We start from the raw sequence: 13847 nt of genomic DNA on the forward strand, positions 1-13847 counted from the left end.
TTACAGCTTTTAAAGAAAAATAATGTTTAATATGTTTATATTTACATATCTGTAAAATAGTACACTGTATCTGTGGCAGCCCCTCTGGCAATGACAATTAAATAGGCATTTGCACTATAAGGCTCCATACCTCATCCACAAGCACACATCTAAGTGGTTCAGATGAAGGGTGGTATGGCAAACGTCACTCTTTGTGTCCCCCGGTGATGGACACTGCTCATGTGCCTCTGCAGAGAGTGGCAGGAGCTGGATCCCCTTCTCGGGACAGACTCCTTCCAGGAGAGACACAGACACAGGGGGAACTCATCAGGGCTTTACGGCATTTCACTCGGCATCAGTTTTGACATATTGGGTGCTGTCCTGTGACTGCCCTTTCTGCACAAATGATCATACAAACACAACCATTTAGTAAGACATGGTCATAAAGGGGCTGTTATGGACAAGAAAGCTCACCGTGAACTCTGGAGGGAGCGAGGAAGTTTATAATATGCACCAGAAAGAACCAAGAAGCTCGAGGCCTCTTCTGAAGAGCGGGAGGCCTGAGCAGCTGTGATTGGCCATTGTAGGTGTGGGAGAGGGTCAGGGCATGTCAGGGAGAAGCAATGAGATGGCTGATGGCTTCAGTGAACCCTTCCAGCCATGTCTGAGCCCAGAAATGGAAAACAGTTGATGTCTGCAGGTGGAGGAGGAACAGGAGGAAGATCTTCCTGGGAATACGGAAGGAAGAAAGGCTCCTCTGGGCTAATCATGTATGGCAGTGACATTTCCATCCTGTGGGCATGGCTGTGCCTAGGAGATGGGGAATGGCTGCTGCTGGGGTGGCTGTGCTCAGTCATGGCCCATGAGCTGACCCTGCTCTGTTCCTCTCTTACACTGCCCATACTTGGATGGACCTCAGGAATCATCCATGAACCTGGTGGATCCATGAACCTCCTGCAGTGATGGGTATGGATCCAAACAGGGGATTCAAGCAAGTTTGGGCCTGGGACATTGAGGTGACTGGTGACCATTGCCAGGTGAATGAAATAAGCTGGAGGAGTTGTGAGGAACTCACAGGCATTTCCAACTCCACAGAAAACCAGAGCCTTGCAGTTAAAGCAACGGCACTTAACATAAAACCCACCCCCAAAACACAAAACACTCACACTGACCACAGGAAAAGCCTTGAAAAACATTGGAGAAAGTTCTACCAGGTCCCAGGGGTCAGGGCTCAGCCATTCTGGTGATGAACAAGCATCAAGGGCTGACATGGCATCAGACCCACCTCCACATGGCCCTCACCACCTGGAACCAGAGTCTCCAAGTCTTTCCTTCACCAGCCTCCAGGGACAGGGACCTGCACTGGTTGTTTCCTTCACAGCTGTGTCAGTGATGGCCCTTCATGGGGTCCTAAACACCCTCAGAAACTTGAGTTTGCTTCTGCCTTTCACTTCATTAGACGTTTGTTCAATCTCTCAGTATCTGCAGTTCAGAATTACGACACCAGAGGGCTCACTAACATCGAAAATGCGCTTACAAGCCAAGGCTCTGTGCATCATTTTTCTAAAGGCTTCAAGTCTGGTGTGGATGATTAGGGAGATTTCAGGAAAAACCAAACAGAGAGCATTTCCATATTAAATAGCAATAAAGCCAAATTTCTTCTATTTCCGTCCCTACTCGCCCTTCCCTCCCTTTCCAGAACAGGTGGTATCAGCAGCCCCAGAGAGCACAGCAGGCAACATCTTCTGGGTCATGGTCACCAGCCGGATTTCAAGGTGTTGTGGTTTAACTTGAGCCAGCAATATAACAGTGACAGCCGCTCGCTCACTGCCCCACGATCCCCAAATAGGGGAGAGAATCAAAAGGGAAGAGAGAAACTTGTATGGACATAAACACAGTTTAATAAAATAACAAAACAGCACTAATATACTGCTATTACTAATATATATAAAATGGAAATAGAATAGAAAATAGAAGACATTTGATGCAATTCTTCACAACTCCATCTGCACCGAGCAGCCGGTCCCAGGAAGCAGCACCTGGTCCCAACAGCCGATCCCGGAGACAAGAGGGAAAAAGGCAGAAAGGCCCAGAGGCCTCTGCAAAATGGCAGTATGGCAAAAGGCTGGAATAAAGAAACTCCCAAACAGAACTGCCCTGAACAGGTCTCTGTCCTGGCTCTGAGAAAAACCCCAGCCTGAAGATCCTGACTTTCCTTAAATACACAGCATGACGCTAATGGAATATTCTCATTGACCAGTCTGGGTGTCAGTCAAGCTCTGCCCCATCCACCCCCCTTTCCCAGCTCCTCACACCCGTGGGCAGAGCTCAGACCTTGGCTTTCAGACAGCAACAACTAAAAACTTTAACTTTGTCCCTGGTGTTCCTCTTGTTCTCAAACTGAATCCGAACAATGACTGTGCCAGCTATGAAAAAGAAAGGCTTCTAACTTCATGGAGAAAACTGACTCACTTTCCAGGCGTCTCACCTGCACAAACCAGATTCTAAAGGCTGATGCGCTTCCCCGGGCACAAACCAGCCATGTAGCCAAAGCATGAAAACTCTGCCCCATTACTGCCACGGCTGCTACCTGAAAATGATTCACCTGTGCTGCTGGTGCTCAAGGGGGACAGAACACAGAAGAGCATCCACCACCTCTGACTATTTCTTGGAGCTTAATCCAGCAACAACCACAATTCTCAGCTGCCCAGTGCTTTACATGGAAACGCAAATGCAACAGGCAGTGCTAGAATCTGGATCACAGACATTTTGGGGTTTTTTGAGCTTGCTTTCACAAGCAGAGCAGAATTGGCTCCAACTCAAGTGGTATCTGCCCTGTTCAGCTAAACATCTAGTTTGAGTTAACCGGGGGCACAGGAATTCCTTTGACTCACTTTCTGCAGAGCAGAGAGACTCAAATGAAATGACGTATGAAAACAGCCTTGAAAAGCTTCCTAGACCAGTGTGTGCCTGGACCCCCCCGTGCTCTGCCTTGGCCTACACCACGTCAGTCTCTGGATGAGGAGGAAAAGCCTTGTGACCTTCTGCATACGGCCCAAACAAAATAACAACTACCTGAGACACTTGTACTGAGTAACCCTAAAACACAAAGCTCTTTCCATGAGAATGGTTTTTATGTTGTACGTACACAAGCTGGATATGACTAAATACTTTAAAGCACCATCAGCCATTCCCTGTAATCTGCCTTTAAATCTGCTTTAAATATGAAAAGCCTTTACCTTTGCAGACCGAGTCAGGACGGTGATCTGAAAACCAAAGATGCTGTGTATCTAGTCAAGCTCTGTCAGGGTGGTTTGGCACAGCGATCACACACAAAACAGGCGTATTTCACAATTTCTGCTCCATTTTTCCATTTTCCACAGGACATGGCTGGGCCAGGCGGTCCCTGCTCCGCGATGGTGGCTACTGCAGCACATGGTGTTGCGGCCGCCATGCCCAGCCAGGGCCCGCAGCAGCATGGGGAAAGGTGACCCGGGGCGGGGCAGCAGCGCAGGCTGAGCTCGAGTGTCACCAGCGTCACTGCCATGTGGAGTGGCACCACTGACCCCGCACGCCACGGCATCAGCACATTGTGACAAAATGCCTCGTCATGTGGGCGTGGCAGCCGAGCGCCCCCTAGGGGAGGTGGAGCCTGTCAGCCCTGGCCTTGTCACTGCTGGCAGTAGTAGTAGTAGTGGTAGTGACGTAGTTTAGGTCAATGAGAAATCTGTTTTTGGAGAAGCCCGTAACCCCCGGAAGTGTCCGTCCCAGATGTGGATGCCTGTCATTGTGATGCCCCATGACAGACCACCACGGCAGCTCAGCTCCTGGGACCTGGTTGCACACACAGTCGTGTGTGCACACAGACCCCAAAACATATGTACACATGCACCCACATAGATACACGCTCGTGCACATACACACCCATGTACACACACACACACGTCCAGACCCACCCACACGTGTATACACATGCACACGCAAACATTTGCACACACACCTGTACATTCTCATACAATCACAGAATGTCAGGCTGGAAGGGACCACAAGATCACTTGGCCCAGCCTCTCTTGATACAAACCCGGTCTAGATGAGCTGGGCCAGCACCCGGTCCAGCTGAATCTCAAAATTGTCCAACGTTGGAGAATCCACCACTTCCCTGGGGATATGATTCCAATGGCTGATTGTTCTCGTGGTGAAAAATTTCCCTCCTGAGCCCAGTTGGAATCTCCCCAGGAGTAACTTGTACCCATCGTCCTTCGTCTTTTCCATGGGACTCCTTGTACAAAGGGAGTCTCCATCTTTGGAGCCACCCTGGAAACACTGGAACATGGAGCTGAGGTCTCCCTGAGCCGCCTTTTCTCCAGGCTGAACAAGGCCAGTTCTCTTAGCCTTTGCTCATATGGTGGCTGCTCAGTCATTTCATCATCTTTGTGGCTCTTCTCTGGACCCTCTCCAGCCTGTCCAGCCTCAGCAGGCAAACACTTTGCTGCCCAGCATTTCCCTGTGACTACTGTGTCATTTAGCACCTCCCTCACTGAGTGCAAGGACAGTGTAAAAATCAGGTGCTTTGGAAAGTTCCCCTGATCTCTGCTGATGCTCTTTCTATCTCATGTGCACCCTGAAAATACACATTGAGGCAGGAAAGCAGATCTGAGGAAGGTCCTAGCCCCGGATAAGCCAGGTGATGTAATAGCACAGCCTCCTGATGTCATGGTGCGTTTCCATGACGATCCCAGGCTGTCCCCAGGGTCGCCCGGCTGCTGACACCATGTCAAGGCAACAATAAACCATGACAGATGCTCTCTGTTAATCCCTCCCCCTCCTTCTCCTGATGGAAAAGATGATAAGGAAGGAATAAGGAAGAGAGTCTTTTAAGTTGGAAAGGTTTTAAAAAGCTTTATTAATGCTACTAATAAATAGAGAAAATGATACAAAATATACAAAACTCAATCTTGAATGTCCATACGGAGCTGGCGCCACTCCAGTGGCAGCAGAGCTAGGAGCTGGCATGGCTCCAGCAGCTGCAGGGCAGGCACCCGAAGTCATGGTCGGGACTTCACACTAAAACCAGATACTGGGTTCAAGGATGCAGGGTCTGGATGGAGGCCTAAGATCTCAGGCAGACAGTCAGGTTCCTCTCTAGATGCTGGCCATGGTTGAAGATAGTGAGACCCTCATGATCTCCCTCTTTTATAGGAGGCATGACGATTATGGGACGGGATATGCAGTTGGTCAGTTTTAGTCACCTGTTCTGTACGCTCCTCCTTGCAATTATGTCTCGTTATCAGTTAACCTTGGTTACCATAGTAATAAATCTAAACGTGAACTTCTTCAGCATTCTACTGGCCATCTTATCAGCTTTCAGAGTACAGCATCCGAAAAACATGCAGGCGAAAATTCAGAAAAGTGCGGTTACCTAGAAGGCATTAGAAGAATTTAGCTGAAAGGAAAAAATCACTAAAAGAGAAACTGGTCTTGTTTTTACCAAAACCAAGACACACCACAACCTCTCTTGCCAGACCTCTGGCTGCCCTCACTGCTCGCCACGCTCTGTGATGGAGACACAAAGCAGGCGCAGACAAGTTCATCCTCATCCCACTCGATGGCTGCGGTTGAGACAGGTGATGTCCTGAGACTCCTCCTTTTCTGCCGTAGTTCAGCGTCAGCGATGAGCTCCATTGTACCTGAGGGGATTTGCATCCCCAGGCCTTGAACAAATCCAGTGATGGGGAATCCGCAACTTCTCTGGGCAACCGCTTCTTCCAAAGCCCTGCTACTGCTCCCCTGACAACCAAGCTGTCCTAGCCTCCAGAATTCCTTGAATCTTCACTCCATATCCCAGCACTGAATTACACACCCACCACCTTCTGCTGCCTCAAATAAAAAAAAGCAGCCTAATTCAATTCAGCATGACCCCACCTTACCCATGCTATTTAAGGGCTTCTTTCTAACTTTAACACGCTTATTTCCACACACACAGCCTGTTCTCTTTGTACTCCCATGTGGAGCACAAACACTTCCCTCTTCCCCTGCAGTAATGGGACCTCACTCAGGAGGTTTGTGCATCCTCCAGGTCATGGATGTTTCCTGAGGTCCACCCAAGTGTGAGGAGTGATGAAGGGGAAAAGGGCAGGTTCAGCTCCTGGGGCATGGTTGAGCACAGACACGCCCAGCAGTGGGCATTCCCCATCTCCTAGGCTGAGGTGGGCACACAAGAATCAGCCCTCATTTGCACAGGAGGGACTTTGCTTCCTGCCATGTTCCTATGTGAAACCTCCTTCTCCTACTTGTCCACCTGCAGAAATTGACTGCTTTCAATTTCCAGACTCAGAAATGGAAAATGGTTGTAAGGAACCAACAGCCATCAGCTTGTTTCTCACTGATCCACCTCGATTCTCTTTCCCAGACCTCCATACGACCAGTCACAGCTGCTCAAGACCACTCTTCAGAGGAGTCTTTGAGGTTCCTGGATCATTCCAATGCTTATTAACTTATTAATTTAGTTTATTGCCAGTGAAATCAGAATAGGGTAATGAGAATCAAACCCAAATCTTAAAACATCTTCCCTCTACCTCTTACTTCTTCCAGAGCTTAACTTTACTCCCAATTTTCTCTGCCTCCTCCCCTCCAGTGGTGCAGGGGGAAAGGGAATGGTGTTGAAATCAGTTCATTACCATTGCTTCTGATGCTCCTTCCTCCTCAGGGAGAGGACTCCTTGCACTCTTCCCCTACTCCATCATGGGGTCCCACCCATGGGAGACGGTCCTCCACAATCTTCTCCAACAGGAGTCTTTCCCATGGGCTGCAACTCTTAATGAACTGCTCCAGCATGGGTGCCCCACAGCGTTGCAAGTCCTGCCAGCAATCCTGCTCCAGTGTGGGCTTTTCTCCTCCAATCCCTAACATTCTGTGATTCACAGCTCCTTCTGGAAGCTTGCTCCAGTGTGGGCTTCCCACAAAGTCACAGCCTCCTTTGGTGAAGTGGGGTTCCACCTGCTCCACCTGCTCCGATGTGGCATCTTCCATGGGCTGCAGGTAGATCTCTGCTCCACCATGGATCTCAATGGGCTGCAGGAGACAGCCAGCCTTACCATGGTCTGCACCACGGGCTGCAGGAGAATCTCTGCTCCAGCGCCTGGGGCATCTTATCCTCTTCCTCCTTCACTGACCTTGGTGTCTGCAGAATTGTTGCTTTGACATATTCTCACTTCTCTCAGTGGCTGCTGTTCCACAGCAGGTTTTGGGTTTTTTTCCCCTTCTTAAATAGGTTATCACAGAAGCACTTCCACCATTGTTGCTGATGGGCTTAGCCTTGGCCAGCAGTGGATCTATCTTGGAGATGATTTGCTATAGTTCTGTCAGACACAGGGTCATCTTCTAACAGCTTCTCACAGAAGCCACCCTTGTAGCCCCCCCCCTACTGAAACTTTGCCATGCAAACTCAACACAGCAGTCTGCTGATCTCCTTCCCCCTGGGAGGTCAGACCCTCCTCTTTCACGGTCACAACACCCGAGACTGATGCTGCTTTTCACATCCATGACCAGCTCTTCCTTCTTCGTGAGTAACAGACTTTTCTTCAGAGCAGACTCATGCTGGACTGAAGGGCAGAAGAAATGAGGTGCCCACAAAGAGAGCAAACCCTGATCTCCCCAAGGCCAGAGAGAAACAGATCTGGGCTGCACAGTCTGAGCCAGAGAGGGGTTTGCTGTCTGTTGTGTCTCGGCAGCCCTGAGGGTCTGTGGTGAAGGTGAAACTGATCTTGGGAAGGAACAGATGATTTTGAAAATGTCCTTGGGGCCTCTACAGGCACAGTGGGGCCTGATCCAAGATTGTATGATTGAGGGGATGGTTAAATGATGTGGGGGATAGGAACCAGTAGGCTTTAAGAGAGAATGTATGTGAGTGGTCACTCTGGTGTGAAGTGTTTTGCATTCATGCCCTGCCCAGCATCTACTGGATAGAGGTGGGACACACCTTACACCCCTGCAGTGGTGTGTCTCAGTCACTGGCCCAAAGGCACCGAATCTGTCTGGGATGCCCTGAGTGTTGCCTGTCACACAACTGGTCTGAATGGGGACAGAGTTTCTCTGCAGGACCTGTATTGTCAGCTACATGCAGTTGTGCTGGAGAGCCCTGGCACCTCCATAGCACTACAGGCCTGTATTTGGACATCAAATTGAGATCCAGGAACCCTGAATCTGGTTTGGCAGTGGAAGGAGGTAGGTGAGACAACTGCCATCATAATCAAAGGAGATGTAGAAAACACAGCTGGTGGTGAAGAGAATGAGAGAGGCTGAGCTCTCCTTATGGTACAAGACTCCATTTGCTCAGCTAAATACCTCTTCAGTCTGCTCTGAAAATAATTAATGGAAATAAGCTATTACCCTGAAAGTGGGCATCTGCTGTCATTTCACCTGGCCAATGGACTTCCCCACCAGCCTCCAAGAAGATGCACCCAGATGCTGCCCTGTCTCTCAGCATTGCTCCACTAGACACTGCAGCCAGCTCCAGGTATCTTGGACCACCTCTGGAATTCACGTATCACCAGGTGTTTGTTTCTGAACGACTCACTGCTGCCCTCCATCTAACTTGGAGCTCCTACAAGGGTATTTTGGACACACCCAGATTGAAGGAAGAGGATTCCCACCTCCTGTGGGTTTGTAGCAGGTGTTAGGAAATAGGCTGCCTTAGCTTTCTAAGTTATTTGGTATAGAGCTTATTACAGAACTTATTTAGAAATTGCTTCTATAGAACTTGTTGAGCATAACTTGCTTAGCATAAGTAACTAATTTGACTTAGGCCACAAGCTGTGAACTTGCAAACTGCCTAGAAGGCCGTCAGAGTTCGTTCAAGCTAGAAGATAAAGGAGCTTTTGATCGTCAGCAGGAACTGCATCCCTAGAGATGGGTAAAGGAATGGAAGGGCGCATCTAAAGGAGACAAAAACTGAAGAATGTTTTGGTTATTTCCAAGGACATATTTTACTTTCCAGCTGCAGGTGCAAAATAGCAACTGAAGGACAGAATTTAGGTTGATTTTTAGCCTGGTCAGTGAAAAAACAAACAGCTACCCTCAGAGATAAGAAATGACCTGCCTGGCAATAATGAAGAGATCCAATTGATACCTAAAATCAGCAATTAGTAATAAAATAAATCTATACGAATAAGGCACTTGCTAAATTAATAAGGGTCACTGATGTTAGGTGTTAGGCACTTGTTAGTAATTAAGTCACAAGAATGGTATTTGTTAAGATAAGCAGGAGAAGGGTAGGAGACAATGCACTCACACTCAGAAGATAAGGTGGTGACACCAGCACAAGCAGGTTACAAGCCAAATAACAAAGGATTGTATTGCATATGTGAAGGATTTATTGGAAATATAATGAATATGTATGATCTGGATGGATATCACCTGTGCCTGGGGTTAGCGGGGCACCAATAAAGGATGCTTGCTTTTAAAACCACAAATTTTGGTTTTAGAAGTTTATTTAATTCATGGATTTATGGTATCACAATGAAGAACAGGGAGACCTCAGACTCTAATTCTACAATTAGCCCAAATTGCTGTGTGAGGAGTAGGAATCTTGGATTGCAAGGGTATAACCGCTCAGGGTTTTCTTTGCTTGGGGTCCCTCTTCTGGAGGTCCCATATTGAGCTGCTCTCTACATTGTACCTTATTTAAGAAGAATTTCTGGAATTCATGTCTGAGTCTCTGCTTCAGGAAACCTAGGGAGAAAAACTTTCCTTAACATAAGCATGGGAGGGAACTTAGTCCCCTTCTAGCCCCAGGAGTATAAATCCAGGATGAGATGCTGCAATTTACTAAGCTGGATCCCTTCCCTTAGCTGCAGTAAAGGAGGTCCCTCCCTGACCCTCTCAGGGTGTCCTGACTAATGGTGAGACAGTGAAAAGATGATTTCTGGATGTCAGTATAATTTGGATGGGAGAAATGACACAACTGGAAATAAGTGTGGTTCCCCAGGTGAGAGAGGGAGCATCAGTGATTCCTTCAGCTTGTTTCACGGCAGGATCCCCTGGAGCCCCAGGGACACCTGGAGGGAGCCCAGAGGGGACAGAGAAAGGGACATCATGGGCTGCTCCTGTGCTGCTGAGCTGGGCTGGGCTCCTGGGACACAGGGAGCTCATGGCAGCGGCAGCGCTGCAGAGAGACAGCTCTGCCCAGGAGCAGCTCCTCTGCAAAGCGCAGCAGGGCTGAGGGCTCTGCCTGCAGCACCGAGGGCAGAGCAGCGGGAAAACAAGAATTAAAAGGTGGTCTGGATTTGGAAGATACTGAGAGCTCACTGGAAGCAAAATCTGCACAGCTCTTGACATGGTAAGTCCGTGGCTGCAGAGCTCTGCAGATGGGGTTGCCAGAGTGGTCACATAAAGCTGGTACATTCCATGGCTGATAGGATATGGCAGGACAGTTCTCACAGTTTCTGCAGTGTGGAGAAGAACATGCTTGAGAGCAGGGTGTTTCTGAGGGGGCTTTTCAAAAGGAAGGTTAAAGTAGGGGCTACCTGAAGGGGGAAGGCACTTTCTGGAGTCTGTGCTTCCAGTTTGCTGCCGTGACAAGTTGGCAGGTTGTATGGTGATGCAGTTGTCAGGTTTGTACAGGGGACTGTGACTCCTGGAACATTGCACTGGGAGAGCTGTAGCTCAGCGAAGAAGCTATCAAGTCCTTTCACTCACCTCAGCATACAAACATCATTTTTGTGGTGTCCTTGGGCTTATCTGAGATGTTCTATAGGACTTCCAAACACTGACATGCCCTTGTGCAGTGTCCTGTTCCCAAGATTTTTCTGCAGGGCAGAGCCGAGCACACAGCAGGTAGGATGGGGTCTGTGAGCCCTGACAGAAAGGAGTCCTGGGGACAAAGAAGCAGCTCTTGGCAGGGACAGCTTCCGCAGCAGAGACATGGGCAGGGAAGAACAGGGAGCTGCTACCAGAAATGCCCTTGGAGGGGGTTTTGGGCAGCTCCCTGACATCCCTGCAGTTCAGATGCCTTCCCTGGAGCAACTCCTGGTCACCTTTCCCACCCAGAAGAGCCTCTGCCATCAAGACCACAGGGTCCATGTCATGAGTCACCAGCAGCCAAACCCTCAGCAAAGGAGGAGACTGTCCTGCATGTCCGTCTGTCCCCCTCTGCCCTTGCCTCCCTTGGCAGAAGCAACGTGATATTTCTCTTTTTTTCTCCACCTGCCCACACTGCTGCTGTTGTTCAGAGGCTCTGTGGGGATGGGGCTTCCAGCTGAATCTCAGAAACTCACCTTGTGGGTCCTCCCATGCGGATGTGTCCATGGGAGGAAAGTGACCGGGCCACCTCCTTTCCTGTGGGGCTCTGGACCCCACAGGGTTCATGGGTGGGGAAAAAGCTGATTCTCACTCCAGGCACCCCATGTGCAGGACATCCAAAGGGACACAGCTCTCCATTGTAGTTGTTGCAACACCAAGGAACACAGTGCAGAAGCTGTGGAGACACTAAGGCCACAGAAATATCACTGTATGGCTGCATTTGCGAAACTGGAATGAGGTCTCAGTGTCCTTGGATGGAAAGGGAATCTGGAGACAGGGTGAGGACATTGGAGATCTGCACTTGGAAACTGGGCTCCTCTGCTCTCAGCAGGGTGCAGTTTCTTCTAAGAGGAACATCCAGGGGTGACTGTCCTCTGTCCTCTAGCTCAAAGAGCTGCCAGAACAGGGCAGCTGAGACCAGGACTGATGGACAGACCAGACCTTCTCACTCTGCACTAAGGGACAGTCCCATTTCCTTGCAAGTCCCACAAGGTTTCTCTATGAGAACAGCAGAAATGCCAAAGGTTTCTGCCTTAAAAGCATTACTCATGGGTGGTGGGGAAATGAGAACAGAAGACACAATAAAAAAATCTTCACAGCTCTGGTCTGCAGTCAGGTGAAGTGGGAGTGACAATGCTGAAAACCACTTTGACATCAAAAGTGATTTAATCTGAGATCAGCCCATGTTCCTAGGTGCCTTTTGTTGTAGGGGAGGACTGAGTCTTGCAGAGCCCACAGCAGAGCACCTGCTCCCTGGGGCACCCTCAGCCAGCATCCATCAAAGCTCATGACAAGGACCTGCCAAAAGCCTTCCTGAAACTGGAGAGTGAGTTGGGGAATGGGAGGTCTGTGAGAAATAGCACAGGTTTTGCTCAGACAAATTGTACCCTGATCTGTCACTCTCTTTTCCTCTGTGAACAGGTCCCCATGCCCAGGGGCAGATGTCCAACAGCAGCTCCATCACCCAGTTCCTCCTCCTGGCATTCTCAGACACACGGGAGCTGCAGCTCTTGCACTTCTGGCTCTTCCTGGGCAACTACCTGGCTGCCCTCCTGGGCAACGGCCTCATCATCACCACCATAAACTGTGACCAGCACCTCCACACCCCCATGTACTTCTTCCTCCTCAACCTCTCCCTCATCGACCTGGGCTGCATCTCCACCACTGTTCCCAAATCCATGGTCAATTCTTTGTGGGAAACCAGGGCCATTTCATATACAGGATGTGCTGCCCAGGTCTTTCTCTTTGTCTTTTTCATTTCAGCAGAGTTTTATCTTCTCATGATCATGTCGTACGACCGCTACGTTTCCATCTGCAAACCCCTGCACTACGGGACCCTCCTGGGCAGCAGAGCTTGTGTCCACATGGCAGCAGCTGCCTGGGCCACTGGGTTTCTCTATTCTCTGCTGCACACGGCCAATACATTTTCACTGCCCCTGTGCAAGGGCAATGCCCTGGGCCAGTTCTTCTGTGAAAGCCTCCAGATCCTCAAGCTCTCCTGCTCACATTCCTGCCTCAGTGAGTTTGGGGTTATTGTGATTAGTCTCTTAGCAGTATTTGTGTGTTTTGTTCTCATCATACTGTCCTATGTGCAGATCTTCAGGGCCGTGCTGAGGATCCCCTCTGAGCAGGGTCGGCACAAAGCCTTTTCCACCTGCCTCCCTCACCTGGCTGTGGTCTCCCTGTTTGTCACCACTGCCATGTTTGCCTACCTGAAACCCCCCTCCATCTCCTCCCCATCCCTGGACCTGGTGGTGTCATTTCTGTACTCGGTGGTGCCTCCAGCCATGAACCCCCTCATCTACAGCATGAGGAACCAGGAGCTCAAGGATGCCCTGAGGAAACTTGTAGATAGATGCTTTTCAAAAGCAATAAACTGTCCATCTTCCGCACATCACTCATGATATAACTCATGACAGGCCCAGCTTCTTTTTTGTATATTTCGTATCTCTTGATTTTTTTTTTTTTCCGTTTTTTTTGTGGTCACTGAAGGGAGGTTTGTTTGATTTGGGGTTTTTTTTAGCTGTGATAATATTACCCACAAAGAAATGTCATTTTTCATCCCACTTCTAATTCCCCATTGACCTTTATAGTTTGAATTATAATAGACTGTGTAAACAACAGTCTGTGCTCTCTGTGTACTTAAACAAAATAAAGGACCCTGCACGGAATTGTTTCTAAGGCATCTTTCCTCTGAGAACTTTGTGAAGCTGAGTTCAAAGTGCCTGTGTGCAGAGGTGAAGGGAAAAAGATCCCAGCACAGTAGGTCTGCCGGGGAGCACCAGCCTTGTTCTTCCCTAAGTTCTCTCCTTCTACTTCCCCACTGACCTTCTCAGCCCTTGTGTGGGTACAAGTCACCTCTGAGCTCCCTCCATGGCCAACTCAGAGCTTGTGTGGGAAGTGGTCACAGTGACACTGACCAACATCAGCTGGGTCTGTCTCTCAACCTGACCACTATGTCCCTGCAGAGTCACCACAGCCTGGGCATCACAGCTCACTCACTGCACAGAGCAAAAGCCCCAGCTCGGAGGCTGTGGGGAGTGTGGGAACAGGGTGCAGGAACATCTGGC

The 13847-nt window shown here is 49.3% G+C and overlaps 1 protein-coding gene and 1 long non-coding RNA gene across 2 annotated transcripts; one reads left to right on the top strand and one right to left on the bottom strand.

Annotated features, from left to right (window-relative positions):
- Nucleotides 1–3579: 3579 nt before the first annotated feature.
- On the top strand, nucleotides 3580–13347 carry LOC309452852 (olfactory receptor 14J1-like; the record flags this gene model as incomplete). Its single annotated transcript, XM_082077514.1, has 2 exons — nucleotides 3580–3591; nucleotides 12213–13347. The coding sequence occupies 2 exons, from the start codon at nucleotides 3580–3582 to the stop codon at nucleotides 13179–13181; spliced, it is 981 nt and encodes a 326-aa protein (XP_081933640.1). The 3' UTR covers nucleotides 13182–13347.
- LOC309452853 lies at nucleotides 9402–11458 on the bottom strand. The gene is made up of 3 exons (XR_014186653.1): nucleotides 11253–11458; nucleotides 10675–10849; nucleotides 9402–9708 (listed from the first exon to the last, which is right to left on the bottom strand). It is a non-coding gene; the product is annotated as an uncharacterized lncRNA (long non-coding RNA).
- Nucleotides 13348–13847: the final 500 nt, after the last annotated feature.

This window comes from Streptopelia decaocto (genome assembly GCF_964273445.1).
Source record: "Streptopelia decaocto genome assembly, contig: HAP1_SCAFFOLD_120, whole genome shotgun sequence".
Lineage (NCBI taxonomy): Eukaryota > Metazoa > Chordata > Aves > Columbiformes > Columbidae > Streptopelia > Streptopelia decaocto.